Source organism: Lepisosteus oculatus, chromosome 8 (genome assembly GCF_040954835.1).
Source record: "Lepisosteus oculatus isolate fLepOcu1 chromosome 8, fLepOcu1.hap2, whole genome shotgun sequence".
Taxonomy (NCBI): Eukaryota; Metazoa; Chordata; class Actinopteri; order Semionotiformes; family Lepisosteidae; genus Lepisosteus; species Lepisosteus oculatus.
In genome coordinates this window covers 7,367,855-7,389,864 of record NC_090703.1, presented here as the reverse complement: position 1 = coordinate 7,389,864, position 22,010 = coordinate 7,367,855, and the positions used below count along the sequence as shown (strand labels likewise).

The 22,010-nt window shown below is 47.1% G+C and overlaps 1 protein-coding gene across 2 annotated transcripts; it reads right to left on the bottom strand.

The window, feature by feature from the left end:
- Positions 1-1,693: 1,693 nt before the first annotated feature.
- On the bottom strand, positions 1,694-21,958 carry slc38a6 (solute carrier family 38 member 6). Of its 2 annotated transcripts, XM_015350568.2 has the most exons (16): positions 21,667-21,958; positions 17,303-17,433; positions 16,392-16,465; positions 15,947-15,999; positions 14,814-14,853; positions 10,959-11,037; positions 7,997-8,088; positions 6,976-7,034; positions 6,789-6,860; positions 5,830-5,880; positions 5,494-5,573; positions 5,188-5,288; positions 4,557-4,681; positions 3,500-3,644; positions 3,047-3,141; positions 1,694-2,803 (listed from the first exon to the last, which is right to left on the bottom strand). In XM_015350568.2, the coding sequence occupies exons 1-16, from the start codon at positions 21,766-21,768 to the stop codon at positions 2,720-2,722; spliced, it is 1,383 nt and encodes a 460-aa protein (XP_015206054.2). In that variant the 5' UTR covers positions 21,769-21,958; the 3' UTR covers positions 1,694-2,719. The 2 variants fall into 2 exon arrangements, with proteins under 2 accessions (XP_015206054.2, XP_015206055.2); XM_015350569.2 differs by lacking the exon at positions 17,303-17,433.
- Between the last annotated feature and the right edge of the window lie 52 nt (positions 21,959-22,010).

The following is a 22,010-nucleotide window of genomic DNA, read 5'->3' as shown; positions in this document are numbered from 1 at the left end:
TGTACCCCCACTCCCCCCCCCTCGGGGCTCTCACACCGTACCCCCACTCGCCCCCTCGGGAATCTCACACTGTACCCCCACTCGCCCCCCCTCGGGAATCTCACACTGTACCCCCACTCGCCCCCTTGGGGCTCTCACACCGTACCCCCACTCGCCCCCTCGGGAATCTCACACTGTACCCCCACTCGCCTCCCCTCGGGAATCTCACACTGTACCCCCAGTCCCCCCCCCTCGGGGCTCTCACACTGTACCCCCACTCGCCCCCTTGGGGCTCTCACACCGTACCCCCACTCGCCCCCTCGGGAATCTCACACTGTACCCCCACTCGCCCCCCCTCGGGGCTCTCACACTGTACCCCCACTCACCCCCCTCGGGGCTCTCACACTGTACCCCCACTCATCCCCTCGGGGCTCTCACACCGTACCCCCAGTCCCCCCCCTCGGGGCTCTCACACCGTACCCCCAGTCCCCCCCCTCGGGGCTCTCACACTGTACCCCCAGTCCCCCCCCTCGGGGCTCTCACACTGTACCCCCCCTCGGGGCTCTCACACTGTACCCCCACTCGCCCCCTCGGGGCTCTCACACCGTACCCCCAGTCCCCCCCCTCGGGGCTCTCACACTGTACCCCCACTCATCCCCTCGGGGCTCTCACACCGTACCCCCAGTCGCCCCCTCGGGGCTCTCACACCGTACCCCCACTCGCCCCCCCTCGGGGCTCTCACACCGTACCCCCAGTCCCCCCCCTCGGGGCTCTCACACCGTACCCCCACTCGCCCCCCCTCGGGGCTCTCACACCGTACCCCCACTCACCCCCTCGGGGCTCTCACACTGTACCCCCACTCGCCCCCCCCTCGGGGCTCTCACACTGTACCCCCACTCATCCCCTCGGGGCTCTCACACTGTACCCCCACTCGCCCCCCCCTCGGGGCTCTCACACTGTACCCCCACTCATCCCCTCGGGGCTCTCACACTGTACCCCCACTCATCCCCCCCTCGGGGCTCTCACACTGTATCCCCACTCATCCCCCCCTCGGGGCTCTCACACTGTATCCCCACTCGCCCCCTCGGGGCTCTCACACCGTACCCCCAGTCCCCCCCCTCGGGGCTCTCACACCGTACCCCCACTCGCCCCCTCGGGGCTCTCACACTGTACCCCCACTCCCCCCCCCTCGGGGCTCTCACACCGTACCCCCACTCACCCCCCCTCGGGGCTCTCACACCGTACCCCCACTCGGCCCCCTCGGGGCTCTCACACCGTACCCCCAGTCCCCCCCCTCGGGGCTCTCACACCGTACCCCCAGTCCCCCCCCTCGGGGCTCTCACACCGTACCCCCACTCGGCCCCCTCGGGGCTCTCACACCGTACCCCCAGTCCCCCCCCTCGGGGCTCTCACACTGTACCCCCACTCGCCCCCCCTCGGGGCTCTCACACTGTACCCCCAGTCCCCCCCCTCGGGGCTCTCACACTGTACCCCCCAGCCCTGCCACGTGGGGGCTCTCCCATGTGCACTAACTGCCACAGTGACCCACACCACACGTCACCCCAGGTGACCGAGAAGGGCAACGCTAACAGTCTGAAGACATGATGCTCGGGGCTCCACTGTACACGGTTATTCAACAGGCCAAGGGTTAGTCCTGTGGGACTGCCCTTCTTGTAAGTGCTCTCTAAATAATATTCATTCCCACAGCCAACGGTGTGTAATATGAACATTATTTATTCCCTTTTCGTAATCATTGTCAGTATTTTTCCCTTCATGGAAACAATCACGATCCAAAGCAAAAATATAAAACATTACAACTGTAAACATTTGTAAAACAAAACAAAATCCTTTGTACGAGTGTAATTACTTTTTTGGTTTCACAATGTGAAATTTAAGCACCCTAGAGTGAGAGTCACAATATAATGGAGAGCACATCTCCTCTCTGTCCAGTTGGCTGTAAAAACTAAACCAGCAATCATTAAATGCAGACGTGTAACAGGAATGCTGCACACCGGGAATATTTGAGGTAGCAGTGAAGAGGGGTGTTGTACAAATGGTCAGTACACAAGGTGCAGTTTTCCCCAGGGTCACCCAGGTGACCACAAGCCCAGAACAGCTGAGGACAGGCAGAAGTTGTGAAATAGACTAGCCCTCTGATTTTTTTAAAAAAAAAAGTGATAGAAAAATGGAAATTGCACTTTAAAAGGTCAGCCTTTGGATAAAAACATATCACCTGAGGTACAAATTATAAAACATGGCATTTAAAAGGCCAAATCAATAATAAACCAGGTGGTGTCTCTCTTCGTAATAGACTGGATGCTGTATTAGACAAACATCCAGTCATGGATTACACAAAAACTTGCAATCAACAGCAACATCCCTGAATGAGCTCTTCAAGAAGATTTGGTTGAGCACTGAGATACAGAATACTTTCCAGCGTCTATACAGGAAAAACTGGCAATGGAGAGATGTCATCATCATTTAAAAACATGTTTTAAATCCGGATCTTAAAATACTCCGATCCTTACTGATATCCTCCACAAAGGAGCCCAATACATAATAAATCCAGGCCCAAGGATCAGTACTGGGACCGGTGCTATTTTCTAGGGATTCAGATCTAAGGATTTTTAGATGTAGGGATTCCTCCCTCTCCAGAATGTATCCCAGGACCTGAGATTGAATTCCACCCTCCAGCAGCGGAGCTTAGATCCCCACAGCAGAAGATCAGGGTCCATGAACACTAGGGGGTCTCCACCCAGGTCACAACGATCACACAGAGACTGAGCAGCCCCACACACACTCCGAACACCAGGAGGGCCAGCGCCTGGAAGGAGAGAGAGAGGAAGAATGGCTGGTCAGTCTCCAGTACTTCTCTCATTCAAACAGGCCTTCTCACACAACAGCTAGAATCTAGCAGTGCAAAATCCAGTTGATTATGTAGCATCAAAGTGTTAAGACATGATGAATAAATGTGTACCAATACACTTAGATTTGTATAGAAACACTGCGCCAAATTTGGAAAAACGCCAATTCGAACCCCAGCATCGGAGCCCTGTGCGCTACGTACACACAGTTTCTGGGGAGACCTGAAGTTCTCTGTGCTGATCCGGAGGTAGAACAGCCCTGGGAACACAAACAGCAGACAGGTGGAGGTTGTAGATCCTGCAAAAGACACACAGAGCCATTAGCTATTCAGAAAGCTATTCTGGAAGTATTTTGCTTTCCAGAGGTCAAGAAATTCGACAAAAAGGAAGCCCACCATCAGATAGGCGATGCTGCCATAGTAATGTGGATTGACGTTCTAAGGTACTGCCTTGCTCAAACACTCCTTAAACAAGCAGTCCTCGCAGGGAGATAATACATGCGCAACAACGTTCTAACAAAAAGGAGCAGCCCAGTCTCTTGAAATTGTTCCATGCAGGGCCTGACTGCATGCTCACGTGTCCTTTTCTTACAGCTGTCTTCCAAGATCAACAGACAGCTCCTAGTGGGGTTCTTTGCAAAAAACGCAGGCCCTTACCCACAACTCCAAAGACATTCCTGAGGTCTGGCACGAAGATGGCGAGCAGCAGGACGATCCCGATGAGTGTCAGGGTGATGAGGGAGTGGAAGAGCCAAGAAAAGGGCCGTCCTGAGAGCAGCATCATGGTCACAGCCTTTCTGGCCTGGAAAAGACAGCGATAAGGCAAACAGCACCCCCTACTGGTTCCTCTGTGAAAATGCAGATCTCCTGGTCCACTGCTGTGCTCAAACACACCGAGTCCCAGGATGCATTGTGTTAAAGAAAACTTAAAAGTTAAAATAACAAACTTAAACATACACCTATATCACCTCCAAAGGTTAGCACACCCACCTTTGTTTAGAAAATTACAAAATGGCCCCTCTTAAGAAAAATAAAATTCCATCATCCAACTAAATGGCCTGTTTGGCTGTTGTAATTTTTTTTTTTTTTACAGTGACCATTTGTTTTAATTGGCCAGCGCAAATACAATCCATAAGACTACCGACTAGACAATGGACTGGTGTCATGAAAATGCCTTAAGACCAGAAACGAAGCCAGCAGACGCAAGCAGTGTCCCTGCTGTGGAAATGACTAGGGTGGTTTGGAAATGAGTAAATAAGGAACAGCTTAAAAAAATAAGCAGGGAACAGCAGAATAAAGCTAGATGCATACAGGAAATAGCCTTCAATGAAAGGCAAATGTAAAACGATACGGGCAGCAATGAAGCTGCGAGTCTATGGGCGTCAGAAAGAGGTGACGACAACACACACGGTGGCAGACTGGGCTGCAGGAAGGGAAGTGTCTGCTCCACTGTCCCACTCTGCTCTCCACTCTCCAATGACGCACCGAGATCACGCGTCCTGCCGCGAGGGGGCAGGCCCCCAGTTCATGCCCGAGAGGTACGGGTCCAAGCGGTGAAGCGGATCGACTGCTCGCGCACAGACGCGCACGCAGCGTTCCCGCCTGACCCGGCCTGCAGCTCTGCCGGGGGTTCCGGGACCCCGACTGCGACCCGCCCGGGGCGCCTGCTGCCCCCCCGGGAAGCCCCTGGAGCGGGCAGCGCCGGAGCACTCACCGGGAAGTGGATCAGCGGCACGGTGAGCAGCACGGCCAGGAGGATGGCGAGGCGCACGGTCATGACCAGGACGTCGTGGGGGAGGTACAGGTCGTACCCCAGCAGCAGCTCCGAGTCCACGCGGCCTGGGAGAGACAGGCAGCGCTGCAGCTCCACGGACAGGACCCAGGCACTAACGGTGGCCGACATGGGCACTTCTCCTCCCTCTCCTCCAGTACAACTCACATCTTATTTGCAATGAGGCGCTAATTGCTTTGGCTTTTTCAGCAGGACAGCCAATTAAGCAATTAGGGATCATTTATTGCAATATTGTACTGGATAGTCAGGATTTCCCACCCATAAGCTCCACTACATGCATACACATTACACAGACATACGTTTGCAGTTACAAATACCAAGTTACGTAGCACAGCTGAGAAACAATATTCATACTGCCTGCCTCTCATTTCAACAAATCTAAATGCAGGAATAACATCCAGGTACTGGGCTGAGTTTTTGACAGATGCTTAAAAATATAACTCTGATCCCTGGGAACACGTTACTCAGTACAGGCATGGGCAGAGTGTGCTGCTCAAAGAACAAGACCTCAGAATTTCACTGCACCTCACAGGGGTAAATTGACCACACCTACCGTAGAAGGTAAGGTACCCAAACAGGGCCGACAGCAGGTAGATGAGGAAGCTCAAGGCAATGCCTGTGTTTGCCACATTCTGCATCCGTCTCTTTGTAGGCCTAAAACAATAAGGGAGGCCTATAAATCGAATTAGAATGTAAACACCCTTACAGTACAGCTAGCCAATTAAAAAAAACATCTAAAAACGTTTAGAATGTTTTTTATTTAAAAACGATTAGCTGCCCAAATTCCTCAAGAAAACCAGTGGCCAAGCCTTACACTGCAGCACAGATCAGAGGCCGTGGCCAGGGGACGGGGACTGACCTGTGGAGCTCGCTGTAGATGGGCAGCACAGCCGTGTGGCAGAGGAAGGAGAAGGCCATGGTGGGCACAGCGTAGGCACTCTGAAACACAAGGACAGCACACTTACTGCTGCTCGCTAACCCAACACAGACGTGCAGCTGCAGGGCCTTTTCACACACATCTGACATGTGGAATATGAAGCACATTGCTGCTTTTCACACTAGGTTACATTCTAGCTTCATAACTTAACAGAGGCATTGTTATTTCTCTTCTATGTTGCCGATACCTAGTCTAACAAGGATGGGGAAGTACAGAAATCCACTTACGTTAACTGTATCACCACTGGGACCTACCTACCTTACTGGAAATGACAAACAGCTTTGGAATGCAATCAGAGGAATTGGGGTACTAGGGAAATACAAATAGAAACATTAGGATGCCAGAAAGTTTATATTGTTTGTGCAGAAAACATTAAGAGTCATTACATCACTTTCGAAGCAAGCATGATTTTACAACAGGGAATAGTCATTCAGGTTTTGTTCTCCAACATGAGAGGAATGAGGGCTGCAGAGAAACACAGACTGCAACAGAGTCCATGAACATTCTTCTCCAGGGCTGAGAGAGCTTCGGAACCATGCTGACCTCTGACCTACACAGGTCAGAGGTCACATCCTGCTTGTCTGTGTGCTGTAGTCCCTGGATGACTGTGGTGTGTCGGGGGAGGTAATGTTAGTGTGGGGGGAGGTGATGTTAGTTGGGGGGGGAAGTTGGGTGACCAGAGCCAGTTTTTAAATGAATTTCCATGTAGATTCCCATTCCCTTTAAATCAGTTCCAGGTTCAGTTCCAGTTCAAATCATTGGCTTCTCAACCTGATTAAAAGAAATGCAAATTGGAACAGGACGCGGGAGTCAATTCGGAAAAGGAAGTGGTAATCAAATTTGCAATCCAGAACAAAAATGGATCCTGACTCCGGAGAGGAAGCCAGCTCTGAGCAGCGAGTGGGAATTCTCTCTGCCTTAGGATGAAATCCCTGTTCTCCTGGCAGTGCCAGCCTCCTCCGGGCATACACGAGGAAGAGGCCTGTCTCATAGCAGCGTACAGTGGATGTGTAAGGGAACAGAGGATAGACTCAGCTTTAACTCATTAAGGAAGCTGTACTAGCTCTTCACAGCCTCTGTCTAATGGCTGCCGATTTTTCTTGCTCGAGCACCAAACCTGGGAGCAGGAAGCACGGACAAATTGCGCCGCGAAAGGGTTTTAAACCACAGACTAGTGGCGTTCGCATGCCCAGGGCGGCGGCGACGGGTTCCCCTACCTGCGCGTGGCCCAGAGTCAGTGAGGCGTTCTGCGGGAGGGGGCAGGGGACAGACCACTTCTTCACCACGATCTGCGTGCAAGCAAAGGGAGACCCCCCCCTGCGTCAGCTGGGCGGAGAGAGCAGAGAGGGAGCAGCACGTGCAAGGGCACCGCTCACGGGGATGCTGGGACGAGGGCACACTCACCACCACGGCGAAATACACCATGAAGAGGAAGGACAGGCTGCTGGTGTAGCCCAGAAACCCTGCGGACAAGAACAGAAGAGCCACCTGTCACTCACCACAGCCCGGCTGCCAACACAAACACAGGCAAAAAAAACAAACAGAACAGAACAGAAGAGCACCTGCACATTTAAGTCCATGTATTAAGCAAGTTGGGACTTTAGTGCAGCTCACAGGAGGGATCATCAGTGGTGAAAGAAGGGTAAAGAATCCCAAAAGCTCAGCCACATCCTCATCAACACAGACACAGCTGCTGTAGTGCAAGAGCTGTATTGTCAGCTGAAGTGCAGGAGGCTGCAACTACACCTGGGGCTCGAACCCTGGCTCTGAGGCAGACACTTCAGAGTATCTCCAGCCAGAAGCAAATCCAGGCTTTTAACACCCGTCACTTCGCAGAAAGCCAACAACGATGAAAACAGTAATTATGGCTATTCATACCACTTTTTTAGCGAGATTATATCAGGGAAATGCTGTGTCAAACGGCTCACTGCCACCCCAGTTTCACCCCCAAAGCGGGGCTTCTTGCTCCTGATACAGCTTGTTTGTGTTGAGGCCGAGGAGGAGGGGAAACGGCAATCAGCACTGACAGACGAGAAGGAGCTGTAAAAGGCGTTTATTGGAAACAAAGGAAGTCCCCGCTGCTCCGCACTCTCCAGGCGCAGCAAAGGTTAAAGAGATCTGCGATCTCGGGGGACCTCCGGCGGCTCGTTAAGCCGGGGGGGCGTCTTGGAGTCACTGCTGATGAAAGGAGAGGAAAGGGAAGACAACTGCGCCCAGGCCACCACCCCCCCCCCGAAAATAAATTGTGGGTAAAAAAAATGAACATCACCGTCGGGCGAGTAATACGATAACAGCAACTGGCATCTGAATACGTTTACTGGCAAGCAGCAATATGCCTGGAAACTGTGCAAAAATTCCAGATAAGACTAGTGCCGTTCGCACGCCAGGCGATGCGATGTATCCTGGCCTGCTCAGAGCGACTCACCTATTTTAGGGAGAAGAGCCAGAGGCAGCACGATGCACACCGCCGCCACCAGCAGCAGGATCCTGCCATCCAGGTACCACGAGCCCGAGGCCCTGCCATCACAGGAGAACATGAACACAGCGCCGGGCTCTCCCGCACAGAGGCTCGCCCACTGCTACCCAGTCCGAGCTCTCCGCGGCCCTGACCGCCCCACTGCAGTCCCGCAGGAAAGCAGGATGTCTCAGTGGGAACGGGTGGCAGCCATAGGCCTCGCTGTCGCTGCCAGGTGGGACTGGCGCACACCAGGATAATCAGGCAAATGAGCTGGGGTGCCAAGTGAAAAATCCTCTATTTATTGCCATGCTGCCTCCCACTCACTGCCCATTTGACCTCCCGTTTGCTTCTTGTTCATTACATGGGTGAAGAAAAGTAGAAAATGCCATTTGGCACATCTGCATAGTCACCCCAGCTTTGCTTTCGGAGCTGTAACCTAACACTGAAAGGATATATTGTTCTAAACCCAGGCTTGCCTGTTCCTCTAATATCAGTGAGGTCCTGGACATGCTGGCTGGTACCATCTAATATCTCTGAAGCCCTTTAGCTGTGTGACCAATCCGGCGGAATTTAGCCGTTCCTACTCCAAGTGCTTAACTGGAAGCAGGCTGTTCCAAAATTTGTCTTAATTTCATTCCTAAATGCAGCGAGACAGCTCATCATATGTTATAAATTAAGAGCTTACTCACAAACCATAACAATTATGTAATTCACATGCAAACAGCTTAATTCTGCCAAACGAACAGCCCCGTCAGATGTCTAGAATGCCAGATAATATTTTCCTTATTGAGGAATGGCCCGGCAATTTATTCCAGGAGGGAGACTGACAGGATGACACATGTGGAGAGCACGCCTCGCCGGACTCAGGCAGGGGGGCAAAGCACTGTGGGTTGTTTATGTGTAGCTGTACATCAGCAGCACCTGCTTCGACAACATCACCACACAAAGTGACCCCTGTTTGGCAGCTGCGCAGCTTCTGTGTTGCTATATTAGCTGACAGCATCAGGACTGTCAGGCAGCCGGTAACTCATCAATCTCCTCTCGCTGCCTTGTTTTTTCACAAGTTTCATTACACTTTTATTTTAAAATATATGCTACATGGCTGGTATTTTCGCTCAAGGTAGTCATTTTACCTACCGGGACTTATTTCACCTATCAACAAGTATTTCTACACACCTAAATGCATTGAGCAAGTACTCAATGAGCATGAAATATAGCACATCAGAAGACCCAGAAAAAGAGACATTCACACAACAGGGCGCAGACTGGGTAGGGAGTCCTGTCAGTTTGTCCGGTGCACAGACTCCATGGCCACTGTCCCACACAGTCTGTGCACAGTAAGATGGCGTACCCTGCTACCCTGCAAATCCATTCTGCTAGGGAGGAAAGCAATAACAGTGCAGCATATTCCTACACACATACCCACCACACCAGGCTGTCAAATATGATGCACAACAGACACCATCTATTCAGACGATCTCCAATTTAGTTTCATTACTGCCTCATTAAAGAGCCTTGGACCTGGACTCAGAACATCACTCCAACTGACAACAAGTACCGAGGGCTGTCTTAACCATTCATGCAGAGACCTGAGACTGATTTGTTTCACAACAAGCTTTAAAATGAGACATGACCAAAAGAACACTTGAGCTGTAAATGAACATGACATTCCCTACTGAACGATTGTCATGCTCTGAAGCAGATTTACTGTATTGCTGGGCATTCGAAAGCATTTCAGGGCTCAGTCACGAAGTACAAGAGAAGACTCCAGGAACAGAGTGCTGACAAACACTGCCCCATCGCCTCTCAACAAAATTACCTTTGCCTCGCAAAGACAAACGGAAAAATGCAAATATTCTGTATGCAAATATCATTTAACAGCACTTAAAATGACTGACAAATGACAAAACTGGACACCTAGACTGTAATCTCCTATAATCTGCTCATTGAGTGACATTTTACGCAACACAAACAGAAATTATAATGGCAAAACTGATAAAAAATTCTAGCAATTCAAGCACATGTGCAACAGCTTTGGCAAAATACTTAATGGAGCACAGCTGCTTGGAGATGGCTCCGACTCCGACAAATTTGATTAATTGTCATACTCGGCAGCAACAGTTCACGCTAAATCAGCAAAAGAAAGTTACATTCTAGGAATTCAGCTTCACCACAAGTTTTCAAAAGGAAATTAGTTCGAGAAAAATAATCCTCATTTATACTGACGAAGACAGATACATGTTTTCTATCAGACAGAAATTTCCTCCAGTGGTGCTCTATATTTTATAATAAAAGGTTTAAAAAGCATGGATTATCCACAGAGTGAGTTATATTACACCAGAAAGATGCTAAAAATTGGACCTGGGTAATTTTTCAGCTGCGTATTTGAAATCTCTTGTAAAGGGCAGCATGTCACAGTTGGTTTCTGTTCCAAGCACTTATTTAAAACTGAAATAAAGAGAGCTTTTAGGTGCATACATAGAGTTATGAGCTCTGTGAGTTACGCAGAGTGCAGTCTCATTGTCCTGCAGCGACAGACAGAAAACCGCAGAAAAAAAAAGACTCTTCCGCGCTCTGTTCTCCAAGGAGAAGAATGAGAGTAAACAGGTGACAAGAAAGAGAAGGGCACAGGGCAGGGCAGGCGAGGGTCACTGTTCTGTCACTGGTCTCCCACACCGGGGGGAAGATCTGCTCTGGCAACACCCAGCCTTCCAGTCCATTCCGGTGCAGGACTTCCCCACAAACGGCTCCCCCACCGTTTCTGAGCGGGCTGATGATGAATTCGTGCGCTCAGCGGAGGAGACGGCCAGCGGGATGGATTGGAAGGATATGGTGCTCGTCTGCCCCTGGTCTGTGGCGTTGGCGCGGCACTGCAGGCCAGCGCAGACAGGAAGAGGACTGGCAGCTGTCAGGCCAGAGTTTGACATACCAGCTGTGGTCTCCAGGCAGGAAGCTGGCAACAGCCGCAGGGAGCTCGAATCGGATGATGAACATATAGGTGGACATGGCTGGTGGACGAAATAAGAAAATATACAGATTTAATAGGTGCGAATGTATGCGGTCAATTGCATACATTGCTGGTCGTGACTCAGGGTAAAGTCAGACAAGCTCTGCTCAAGGAAAGAGCCGCGTAGCACTTTATTTACGAAGCTGGTCAGCAAATTTAGGAAATCTACCGTAAGCTTGATGTATTACATTGCAGACATTAGCCGGACATTTTAAATCCAGAAGTAAAGCCTTTTCAATTTGAGACGCGAAACGCTCCTCAGCATTAATCCAGGTATTTCTTGCTATGGCAACCAGAATATGCAATTCTTTTTTTCTTTCCAGACCCTTGGTAACTTGATCGGTGAGGCTTTCACTGACATCCTGTCAACTGAGCCCCACAAAGCAGAGCAGGAAAGAGGCAGCCACAGCGCTCTCCCAGAGCCCGGAGAACAGGGCTCACTCTGTGCGCAGATGGGCTAAACACATTAATGGAAACTGACTGCTACCTACAGCACCGATAAATGAGAACCAGTTGCTAGGTCAGAACACCGAGGAAATATTCACTTCTTTGTGCTCACAAAGTGGGGCGGACCAGCAGAGAGGAGAACTGCGGTGAGGTCACCGTTCTCCCTGTGGTCTGATTGACCAGGGCCTGAAACGAATTCCCCCCAAACCTGGCTTCAGAGCCTAAAGAGGTATTTAAAAGCTTCTTAGCCTACAAGACTAGTTAATCCAGTGTCCAGAAAAATTGTTTAGTCAATTTAAAAAGAAACAGCTGGGCTGTAAGAACATAAGAACCCTTACAAACAAGCCCATCTAGCTTGTTGGGCAGTTAGTCGCTAATTGATTCAGAGATGGCATCCAGCTGTTTCTTGACAGGATCCGGCAATGTGGCTGGGCAGCTTGTTCCACAATCCCACAACCCTTGACTTAAAGAAGCACCTTTCCGTTATCAGTTTTATCACGTCCGTGGAGTTTCATATTGTCAGCTCATGGGGCGGGGGGAAAAAAGCAGAACAAACAAAAAAAAAAAACTTCCATTTGAATCCGAACAAAAAAAATAGAACAATTAATAGATTTTCTTCCCTTTGAAGGAGAAGTCTGCACGGTTTCTCTCACGCTTGCAAGCCTGATCTTACATGCCATTACTTTTGGATCATTCATCTTTTCTACAGAGCTGCTATAAAAGGCAAGTAATCTTGCTGTTAAAAAAAAAAACAGAGGTGATGTAAACTGCAGTTTAAGAACAAAAACGCTGAATCCAGACTGAGCTTGACATTATTATAACCGAGCCCTCTAATTTCCCCGAAGTGGGCTATGTAACACAAATCCAAAATAATGCAGACCATGTCACATTTGTTCCTGCTGTATCTGCTTATTATCAGTGTGGACATTTCAGTAAACCTCAACAATCTGTTTGTGGTTTGGGGGGCATGCACCACTCTATTGAAATCATAATAATAAGCCTCTAATACAAAATCGACTGTAAAAGAAACAGGATTTTTTTCTGGAAATTTACAAAATGTCAATTGACTTCAACAAGCATGATAAATTTAGAGTAACAATCTTGAAAAAACAGCATGTTCGTTATCTGGTGTGCAAGACATTACCTTTAGTCACTTCCTTCCAGTCACACAGAAATAGGCACACAGCAGCAACTGCTGGAGAACTTACTTTTAAAGACCCATCCATATTCACACAGAAGAAAAATAAGAAAGGAAAAGATAAAAAAACAAAAAATCCATACACGAGTTCTGCCGTACCTAAAACACAACACTGCCTTTCGTGAGTTTCCTCTTTTTGGGGAAAAAAAACAACAACTAAAGCCTACAATCAAGTACGTCTATCTCATCTCAGTTTCTGACAAAGCAGATCATTATTTCACCAAGACCGTAAAACTGCTTCCAGCTGAAAATTTCTAGGAAGACTGTTATCACCTTAAAATCGAATACACCAAAGGCAGGCATGGCCTGGCTCTTTCGATGCTGCTGCAGGTCTTTTCACACAGGTACAGCAGCTCTGCAACTCCAGCTGAGTTAATTAGAAATCAGCCCCATGGCTAACGAGCAGGGATGTGTACCCCAGGGGAACAGACTGAGGTCTGGTCAGTGGCGCCCCTCCCCTCCTGCAGGGATTTTAGTCCTGGTCCCAGAGTGCTCCAACAAGACTGCCGTCCCTCGGTTCTAATGATCTTTCTATTACTTAATTGCACCCTAAATTACGAGAAATTGGTTAATTACACAATTTCTAGCTTTGGTTGAATATACTTCCTGATGTCGACATGGCATGTATAAATGAGCTCTGGGAATTCTGGGACAAAACAGAGTGCTCTGTCTTGCAGAGGACCTGCTTCTCACTCAGTTCTCCTCGCTGTGTCTCTCTGAATCCATACAAGTGGCCCAGCTCCTCCTGCAGCTGCTGGGATGAACCTAGCACTGGGGGCAATGGCGCTCAGGGCGCCCTCTGCTGGACAGGCATCTCGTGCTGCGTCTATATTCCGATACCCATCCACCATCAACAATGCAGGGTTTTTTTTTGTTCTAACCACAAGATAAAGCCCATTTGTAAAATAAATAAAAAAAGTTTACTTCAGCCTGGTTTAAATCAAAACGTCAAACCGAATGATGTTTCATTTAACAGATGCTTCTTTCCTTGGCCTGCTGAAAACATTATCCATTGCAGTGTATACAACATGCAAAGCTGGTGCAGTCAGGTTTTTAGTGAACCTTCAACCTAGACACTAACAGCCCAGAGACTTAAGTCTACGAGTACGGAGACCCTATCTTCAGGTATGAAATGGAAACGGATCAGGATTTACGAATGAAAACAATGTGGTGAAACTAGAAGCCTGAAGTGTTTGTGGGCTGCAGTGGGCACTGGAGTGGACACCCATGGCTCTCTGGGCTGGATTCTCAAGGGTGAGCTATCCGGCTGCCAGTGTCCTTGTACACCGGCACGACAATGGTCAGTGCTCAGCGTGCAAAAATTCAGAAGGTGCACAGGGAGAACATCAAGATTTCAGTTTTAAGGCACTACCCTATATTAGATTAGACAGCTTAATCTAATATAGGAGCCGGAGCCGATCCCTGAAAGCAACAGGCGCAGAGCAAGACACACCCTGGATGGGACACCAGTCCTTTGCAGAGCACACATAAACACGCACACGCGCACGCACGCACGCGCACACCAAGGCCAAGCTCTTTAGAAGCCAATTAACCTACCAGCATGTCTGTGGACAACAGAGCGGACACAGGGAGACCAGTATTTTACTGGTCAAATACCATGAAACCATGAAAATAAAAAAAATAACTCAAGAGAGAAAATATCCAGAGCCTTTACTATACATTGTAATTAATATCACTCTGAAACACATTGAGAAGGAAAATCTTCTACTTGTTTTTTTTTTCTGAGCACATACAATAGTAACTTTTACCATTCTGGATTCTCCACATGTATTTAAACCAAACCAACTCATTCTAAAGTGTGCGTAACCACATTACGTCACAGAAAAATGTACTAATGAGTGGCAAAGCTTTGGACAATGTATATTTTAGACTCCCAGTGAAATAAATATGGTTTTACCAACTAAAACCCCTGACTGCCACTCCAAAGGCAGTGTTATTCTCTGCCTCAATATACCAACACCAAATCTCTTTAACTCTTTAAAAGCAGTCTCCATCTTATATTTTTGAGAGTTAAGGGTAAATATTATAATTACCATTTCAAATTAAATTCAAAACTTTTTCACTGGGGTGCACAACAGAGATACAGAAAGAAGGTATATCCAAGGTCTCACCTCCAATGTTCTGGATCAGTATGGCACTTGCAACCAGTATCTAAAAAGAGCAAACACATAAGAGATTATCATCTAAAACAGATCCGAAAAAAACAATTCTGTTGCTCAGCAAATACAGAGCAGTGCCACACGAAATATATAAAACTGGTAAAAATGCACAACACATAATGCACAAAAAGTCGATTCTTGTATGGAACGCAATTCTTCCAAATTAGCCATTTTTTCTAGAAGCCAATTAACCTTAACCAATTAACCAGTATGCGTTATGCCTGTGAGAGGAAAAGAGAGCACAAAGCATCCCACACAAACACAGGGAGACCATATAAAACTCAGATAAACAGTTCACACCCCAGGAACTAAACCCCGGGCCCCAGTGCTGTGAGGCAGCAATGGTAACCACTGCCATCCTCTGAAAGCTCTATTTACTGGTCAAATACCATGAAAATAGAAAAAAAAAACTCAAGAGATAAAACATTCCTTAAAAGCCCAGGATACACTACTGGATGTGGTCAGTGATAGCACAAATTTTTCATCCCATTAGGCAGTATTTTAATATCATTAATGAATTTGGCTTATGCTTTTATCCAAAAAGATTAGACTAGTTTAGATACCTGGGCATTTTAATGAAGTCATCCAAATAAAGTACCTGATTATACCATACCAATACTCTTTATTGCCAAGAGGCAATTTTTGACTTACCAGGCGATTCATTATAATCTTTTCACCAAGTCAAAACATGTTGAATACATCACGATTTGAACTCACAACCAATGAATTCATGGGGTTGTGCCATCGGACTGTCCTACCACCAAACGTCAGAATGCCAGAGGAATATCCCTGCCTTTACTATGTTACAAAATCCTATTGTGACAAAGCAGTAAAGGCCAAGGCATCAGCATATTTATTTTTATAATTAGATGGGAACATCACTCTTTTCCTTCCATTATACTTTATGTGTCAACACTGGGACCCAGGACTTCCCAATTAATAATATACAGCATCCCATTTTATAAGGAAGTAAAACCCAACTGCTTCCTGCTGTTTCACTGGGTGGAGGGCGATACCCCCTCTCAGAGTAGTGCACCCCGCAGGCTCCACATCTGGACTGTCCTTCAAAGCTGGAATGCACTCACCTTCCCGGGACGCTGGTAGGCACGGAAACCCAGATCTTCATAAGAGGTGACAGCTGCAGGAAAGACGAAAAACAAGCTTTCTGCACAACGAGGGAGTTTTATTGTAAATATCAATGTAGACATTTTCAGAAGCTGGATTGCCGTGACATATTTGTAAAAGCATTCCAAAGTGCAGACAGAAAGCACGGATTAGAGCTGGTCTGTCGGGTTGATGTTTAGGCAGCTTATCAAGTGGATGATGAAACATCCTGCATTGTTACCAAGAGGACCACACTCCTTGTGGACAATTATAACGAAATACGGTTTAAAATTGGAAGTCTGTTCTGCAGAAACAGAACAGAAGATACATCCAGGGAAGCGCTTCTAAAAAGCCCCTGCCTCTCTGCGGAGAAGGAGCCCTTCGTGTGGAGACGGAGGCCAGAGAATGAGGGGGCCGAGCTCTCACCTGTCTGGTCGCACAGTTTGAGAAGCAGGTGGATGGAGTAAGAGGCCAGGCTGGCAACCAGCAGCAGGAGGATGCTGGGAACGAAACAAAACAAACAGGCCGTAAAAACCCAGGCAGGGTAAAAGGCTCCGTCAGAAAGAGCACAACCTCAGGTAGACGATGCTGCTCCTCAGCCATGGGAAGACTGAGCTGACAATCGGAGAATTGGCATTTTCCGCAAAAGAGACGGGATAGTGCCCCAAACACATATTCCGCCACATCCTGGAAAGAAAAGAAGAATTTGGAAATATTATCAAATACTTTTTCTCACAAGAAGCTATGCTATGTGTGAGGCTAGTGCAGCATATGATTAAAAAAAGTCTTAAAACATTAAGACTTTCTTTGCCTCCTGCATTACCTAGACCTTGCACATTGCATTGGGTTTGCATTTTGTTTCTTATGGGATCCTAAACAAAAACTGCCAGAAGAAATAAGCAAATAAAGAAGCCCTGGATTAGGATATTAGTGGGTCCAAGACACATACACAGATAGGGGCTCCCCTAGGTCATCCGTACACATTAAATATACAGTATATAGAATTGGTACAAATGCAGACATGCTAGCACATAAATGCATAGGTTCTTATTTATATGGGCTCTATGATTAATATTGCACCAGCTCATAAAAGAGCTCAAATAGTTTGCTTCTGGTGTTAGCCCTGCTGTAAATCAATCTAACAGTTCAATTAGAACGTTTGGGAGTAAGGCTGCATCTGCACCCGTTTCACAACCTGAGTGAACTGGAGGGAGCTCCTCTCTCCTTGAGAAAGGAGTGATTCAGGATTTCCATCCTCATGCTCTCACATGCGACCGGCTAGCGGCACTACTAGCAGAAGGACCCCCGCAATGGCCAGGCCCTGCTCCGTCTCTCACCAGAAGCCCAGGATGCCGGTGCTGGCCATGGCGTAGGCCAGTCCCAGGATGCCGCTGCCCATAATGGCGTTCATCAAGTTGAAGACGGAAGAGGCAAAGGAAGCTCCGGGAGAGGCCTCAGTCCTGGGTCCCTGCGCCGGGAGCACAGATCAGCATGACAGCTGTTAAAGCAGCAGCCACACGGACTTGACAGAGTATCCTGACTTGCGGATTAACTGCTTTGCTAAGCAGCACTACCGTGCTCTAGCCTGATCTCGGCAGACTTAGAAAGCCAAGCAAGGCGGAGCCTGGCCAGTGCTCAATTTGGAGACTTCCAAGGAAATCACGTGGCTGCTTTAGATAGTGTTGGCAGACCAGTAGGAGGCGCACTTAACCCTGTACCAGGATTTTTAGTCCAAAGTCCAATATGGTGTCTGGAGAAACTATGCCACAGGAGGTGCCAACTTGCAGATGGAACATTGGCAACTCACTACGTGGTCATTAAAGATCCCAGGGCACTGTTTATAATTAACAGTTATCCTCTGTGTCCTTTGGGTTCCACAATCTGGCTTCCCTAAAGTCCCTTTATGAATCGATGAAGTAATACCTCCCTTCTCCACCTGATTTACTGTGTACTGGGGCTGAGGGGGCAGAAATGCCGCTGTGTGTCGACCAGGTGGGTGCTGCATGTCAGTAGGGGATGTAGTCCCCTCCTCCTCATACAGCTTTTTGTGTTCCTTGGAGGTGACAAGTGCTCCACAAATCCAAGGAATTTTGATTAATAATTAAGGAAATCTATTAATAGTGAATCTAAGCAACCCGAATAAAAAGGTTGCATGCAAACAGCACTAAAACACAGATTGCTAATTTGGAAAATTATGTTCTGATTCCGGTTTTTGCACTTCCAAAAAAAAAAAAACAATTATAATGTATAACTAGTTCCACCGTCTTAATGGCATATGAATCTTCCAAACAAGTTTCCAAAGAAATAGTTAGTGATGGCATAAGTACTTTACAACAAGTATACAGTAAAGGCACTCTTTACTGTATATAATCATCTTATATTTATTGACAGCATGTATACATCTTGTAAAATACATTAGCTAAGCCAAGCCTATATCATAAAAGCAATGGGCACTGAAAATGAATGGGTTTAGAGTTAAGTATTGATTAAAAAAACATATCGGAATTGGAATTAAAAAGAAACCCCAGCTGACAGGGCCTCCCCTCCCTGGGGGTGGCCAGGGAATTCCGAACTGCATCCATAACGGAAAACATCCAAGACATCCGGGCCACCTGGCTTGGAGGAACAGCCAGCAGTGACCAGCCCCAACAGGTTTAACAGGGCTCTGAAGGCTTATTAAAATGCTACCCGATATGAGGTCTTCACCATGAATCCCGCTGGAAGCTTTTAATCAGTTCAAACAAAAGTTAAGTCTTTTAAAGGGAAAAGGATATGAATTATTACAGGGGCTCTAAAAATACAGCACAGGAATGCCAGTGAAGTACCCCAAGTATTTTAAATTCATTATGGTATGCAAAGGTCATTTTCATGAATATATGCGAGATGCTTTAAAAGACACTCTGGTGTAGTTTTAGGAATAAACTTAACTCTGATCTAAAGGTACATTTGGAGGGGATCTGTAACAAACCTCAGTATTTTGCTCCATCCTGTTACTGCTTACCAACCCCACAGCATCAAGCAAGGTTTCTGTACGCCATATACTGCAACACGATTTACAAAATCTCCCAGTTAGGTGGTCACAACCTTCTGTTAAGAGGAAATGTAACCTTTTTCTTCTCGTGTGAAACCGTGAATAAATGCACATTTCTTTAAGAACCAGCTTATTGCAAAGGGTTAATTATTCAGAACAGAATTCGCAACAGAATAGGCTGAAACAAAAACGGCTAATGTGCATGGTGGGATCTGCTCGATTTCCTTCTGTCAAAGGGTTTTATGACTCTAAAGCTGTTGGCTCAGCTCCACACCACTGAATTTGTCCAGCAGCCTAAAAAACAAAATGCGTAACAATGTCTCACTGGTACTACACAGAATGGAGAAAATATATCCCCTCCAAATGTATCTAACCATGCAAGAACAGGTTTTAAACATGCATGGAGTGAATGGCTTGGCATTAAAAATCCTTACAAAGCATTAGAATCCTTTTTAAAGATTAAATGTTTTGAGTGGTTATTGCTATTACTCCAATTTCACATAGACATGGCAAACGCCACTCAGCTCTGTACTGTAGAAATTATATACACCATTATAAAACATCCTTTTTCTTTTTTTTTCACATTTCCCTTTCTAAACGAAGCCCTGGTCCAGTAAGCACTCTCAACAACCGAGCCATGAAACTCAACACGCCTCCTCCTCCAGGCTTGTGCTGAAGCCACACGTTTCTGTGTCAGCAGGCTCCTCAGATCAACACCTCTCCCACTCAGCTGCGCAAACGCTCACAGCTGCTCGAAACTACGTCAACCACTGGACTGATCGCCGTCTCGGCAGCTGCTGGGAGGCCCAGCCTGGATGGGGTCTTTCAAAAGGTGTATTGGATTTCAGAGAGTTAATGAATGCTAGTATATTGATGCACAGTTGTTTATCCCAGGTTTCTGCAATGCCTGCATCACATGCAGGGTACGGCGGTGACCTCCTGCCTTGATAGTACTGGCATTGCCTGGCACTATCCTGAAGGTCTGCTGGGATTTCACATTGCCACTCTCTAATGCAGGGGTGGGAAATCGTGATCCTGGAGGGCCGGTGTGTAAGGAAACTAGCCAGCTGGTTTCCGACTTGACTGGGAAAACAGGACAGCTTGTCCCAGCTCTCCAGGTGCTGTGCTGCTGCTGTAAAGAGACCCGGAAAACCTGCGGGATATCCAGGGCCAGCATTGCTCTTATGCCACAGTGTGAACTGAATAAAGGAGCAATTCAACTACGGAAAGAGTGTGGGACTGAAACACAGCTGTTCTTGAGCTACATGTGTACTGCTCTCATTCTGTAGGTGCCTAGAGGATTCCACACAAGGGAAATTCCTTCTGGTATAAAGTTCCACTGCTTGGAGAGTCCAGACAGAGCTCCTGGAGGTGGCTGAGAGAGCAGCAAGTATCGAATTTGACTTTACTGCGTTATTCCCCAGAATATCTCCTCAGCTGAGAAGCCAGGGTCTCACTGGTGACCTGCGATGTTCAACCTGAGCACCTCCACAAACCAGTGCACGGTTTGCCCATATTCAATCCCAGAAAAACAAGAGAATCAGTCCTTATGAAAAACCCTTCTGCAGGGGTATAGTTTTAATCCTCTGTCTTCTAGCGGCCCTTAACTCACAGATATGCAGCAAGAGCCAGCCTCTTCCATTCTGCAAACTTTCTTATTTCAATTCTGAATCATAAAAAAAAATTCATTGACGTGGGTTTGGTTACTAATGATAATATTGCTTACACAACTGTAACTTAGGATAACAGTGCAGAAAGCAGTGGTGTCTCAGTCACGAGGTTGATGAAAGAGTATGTCAGGGATTGTTCTGAGCATTTAAAGGGAAAACTACACGTCACGAATGTCACCCTGACTTACAGGGGTACTGAGAAACTGAGAAAGGAGCCACAGCCAAAAAAAAACACTTTCAATTTGCATTGCATTTAAACAACAATCCCAGCCCTGATCACTGAATGCAAGGTAACTCAACCCTTACCAAAGCCTTGAACACAAAAGACAGCACATTGAGAAAGGAAAGGCACAATTTTTCACATCATTCAGATATTAAGCCACTTTTGTTATTGAGCGACTGTGGTTATGGTTCATTAAGAAAAGAAGCTCTCATCCCCACATTGACTCAGAAATAACAACATTAAGACAAACTGCTAAGGGAAACCTCTGTGACACTCGTGTCTCGAGCACTCCTCTTGTTTGCAGGCGTTTCCCTTAGCAGTTTGCCTTAATGTTGTTATTTCTGCATGATTGTGAGGATGAGAGCTTCTTTTCTTAATGATCCATAACCACAGTCGCTCAATACGAAAAGTGCCCTAATGCCTGTGTCCGTGGAAGACACAGATCTGCCTTGAACCGGCTGCAATCACAGTGAAGTTCCTCTTTCAGACATCAGAGCAAATGTTGTGCAACACTACGCATTTGCTAAATGTCGTGAAATTTTAGGTATTTAGATTAGCATTTTTTCAAACCTCTTTAACACAATACACTCTGCATACTACTGATATCAAAAGTTGTGGTCAGGAACACCAAACTGTATTACACAAATAAATCACTTAATACTGTATTTTTGTCGAGACCAGACCCCAGAACACTATAATGCTACCGAATTTAACCTTACCGTAACGTTTCGGGATGTCTTTATTTCATAGCTGAATGATCACTGATCACATACTTACATTTCCCAGCAAAGGTGTGGATTGCCCATTTCCCGGGTCCTGTGCAATCCGTACTACAACGCCTGTCTGGACACTGGTATTACAGTTCTCATAGTCACTCATCGTTGCCCTTTGAACGTAGATTAAAATATCACACAACAACTCTCAACGCCAACCCACATTATAAATAAAATAACAGTAAATCGTCTGCTGGACCAAGAAGATACGCGATTTTACTCTTTACACCATTGGTGAATCCCTGCAGTAACTCTACAATAACAGTCACTCAGGCTCAGCTGACCAGTCATATGACACCAAGGCGTCGCTTTTTAAAGACGTCAGCGCAAGCCCTCGGTTGCCCTGGT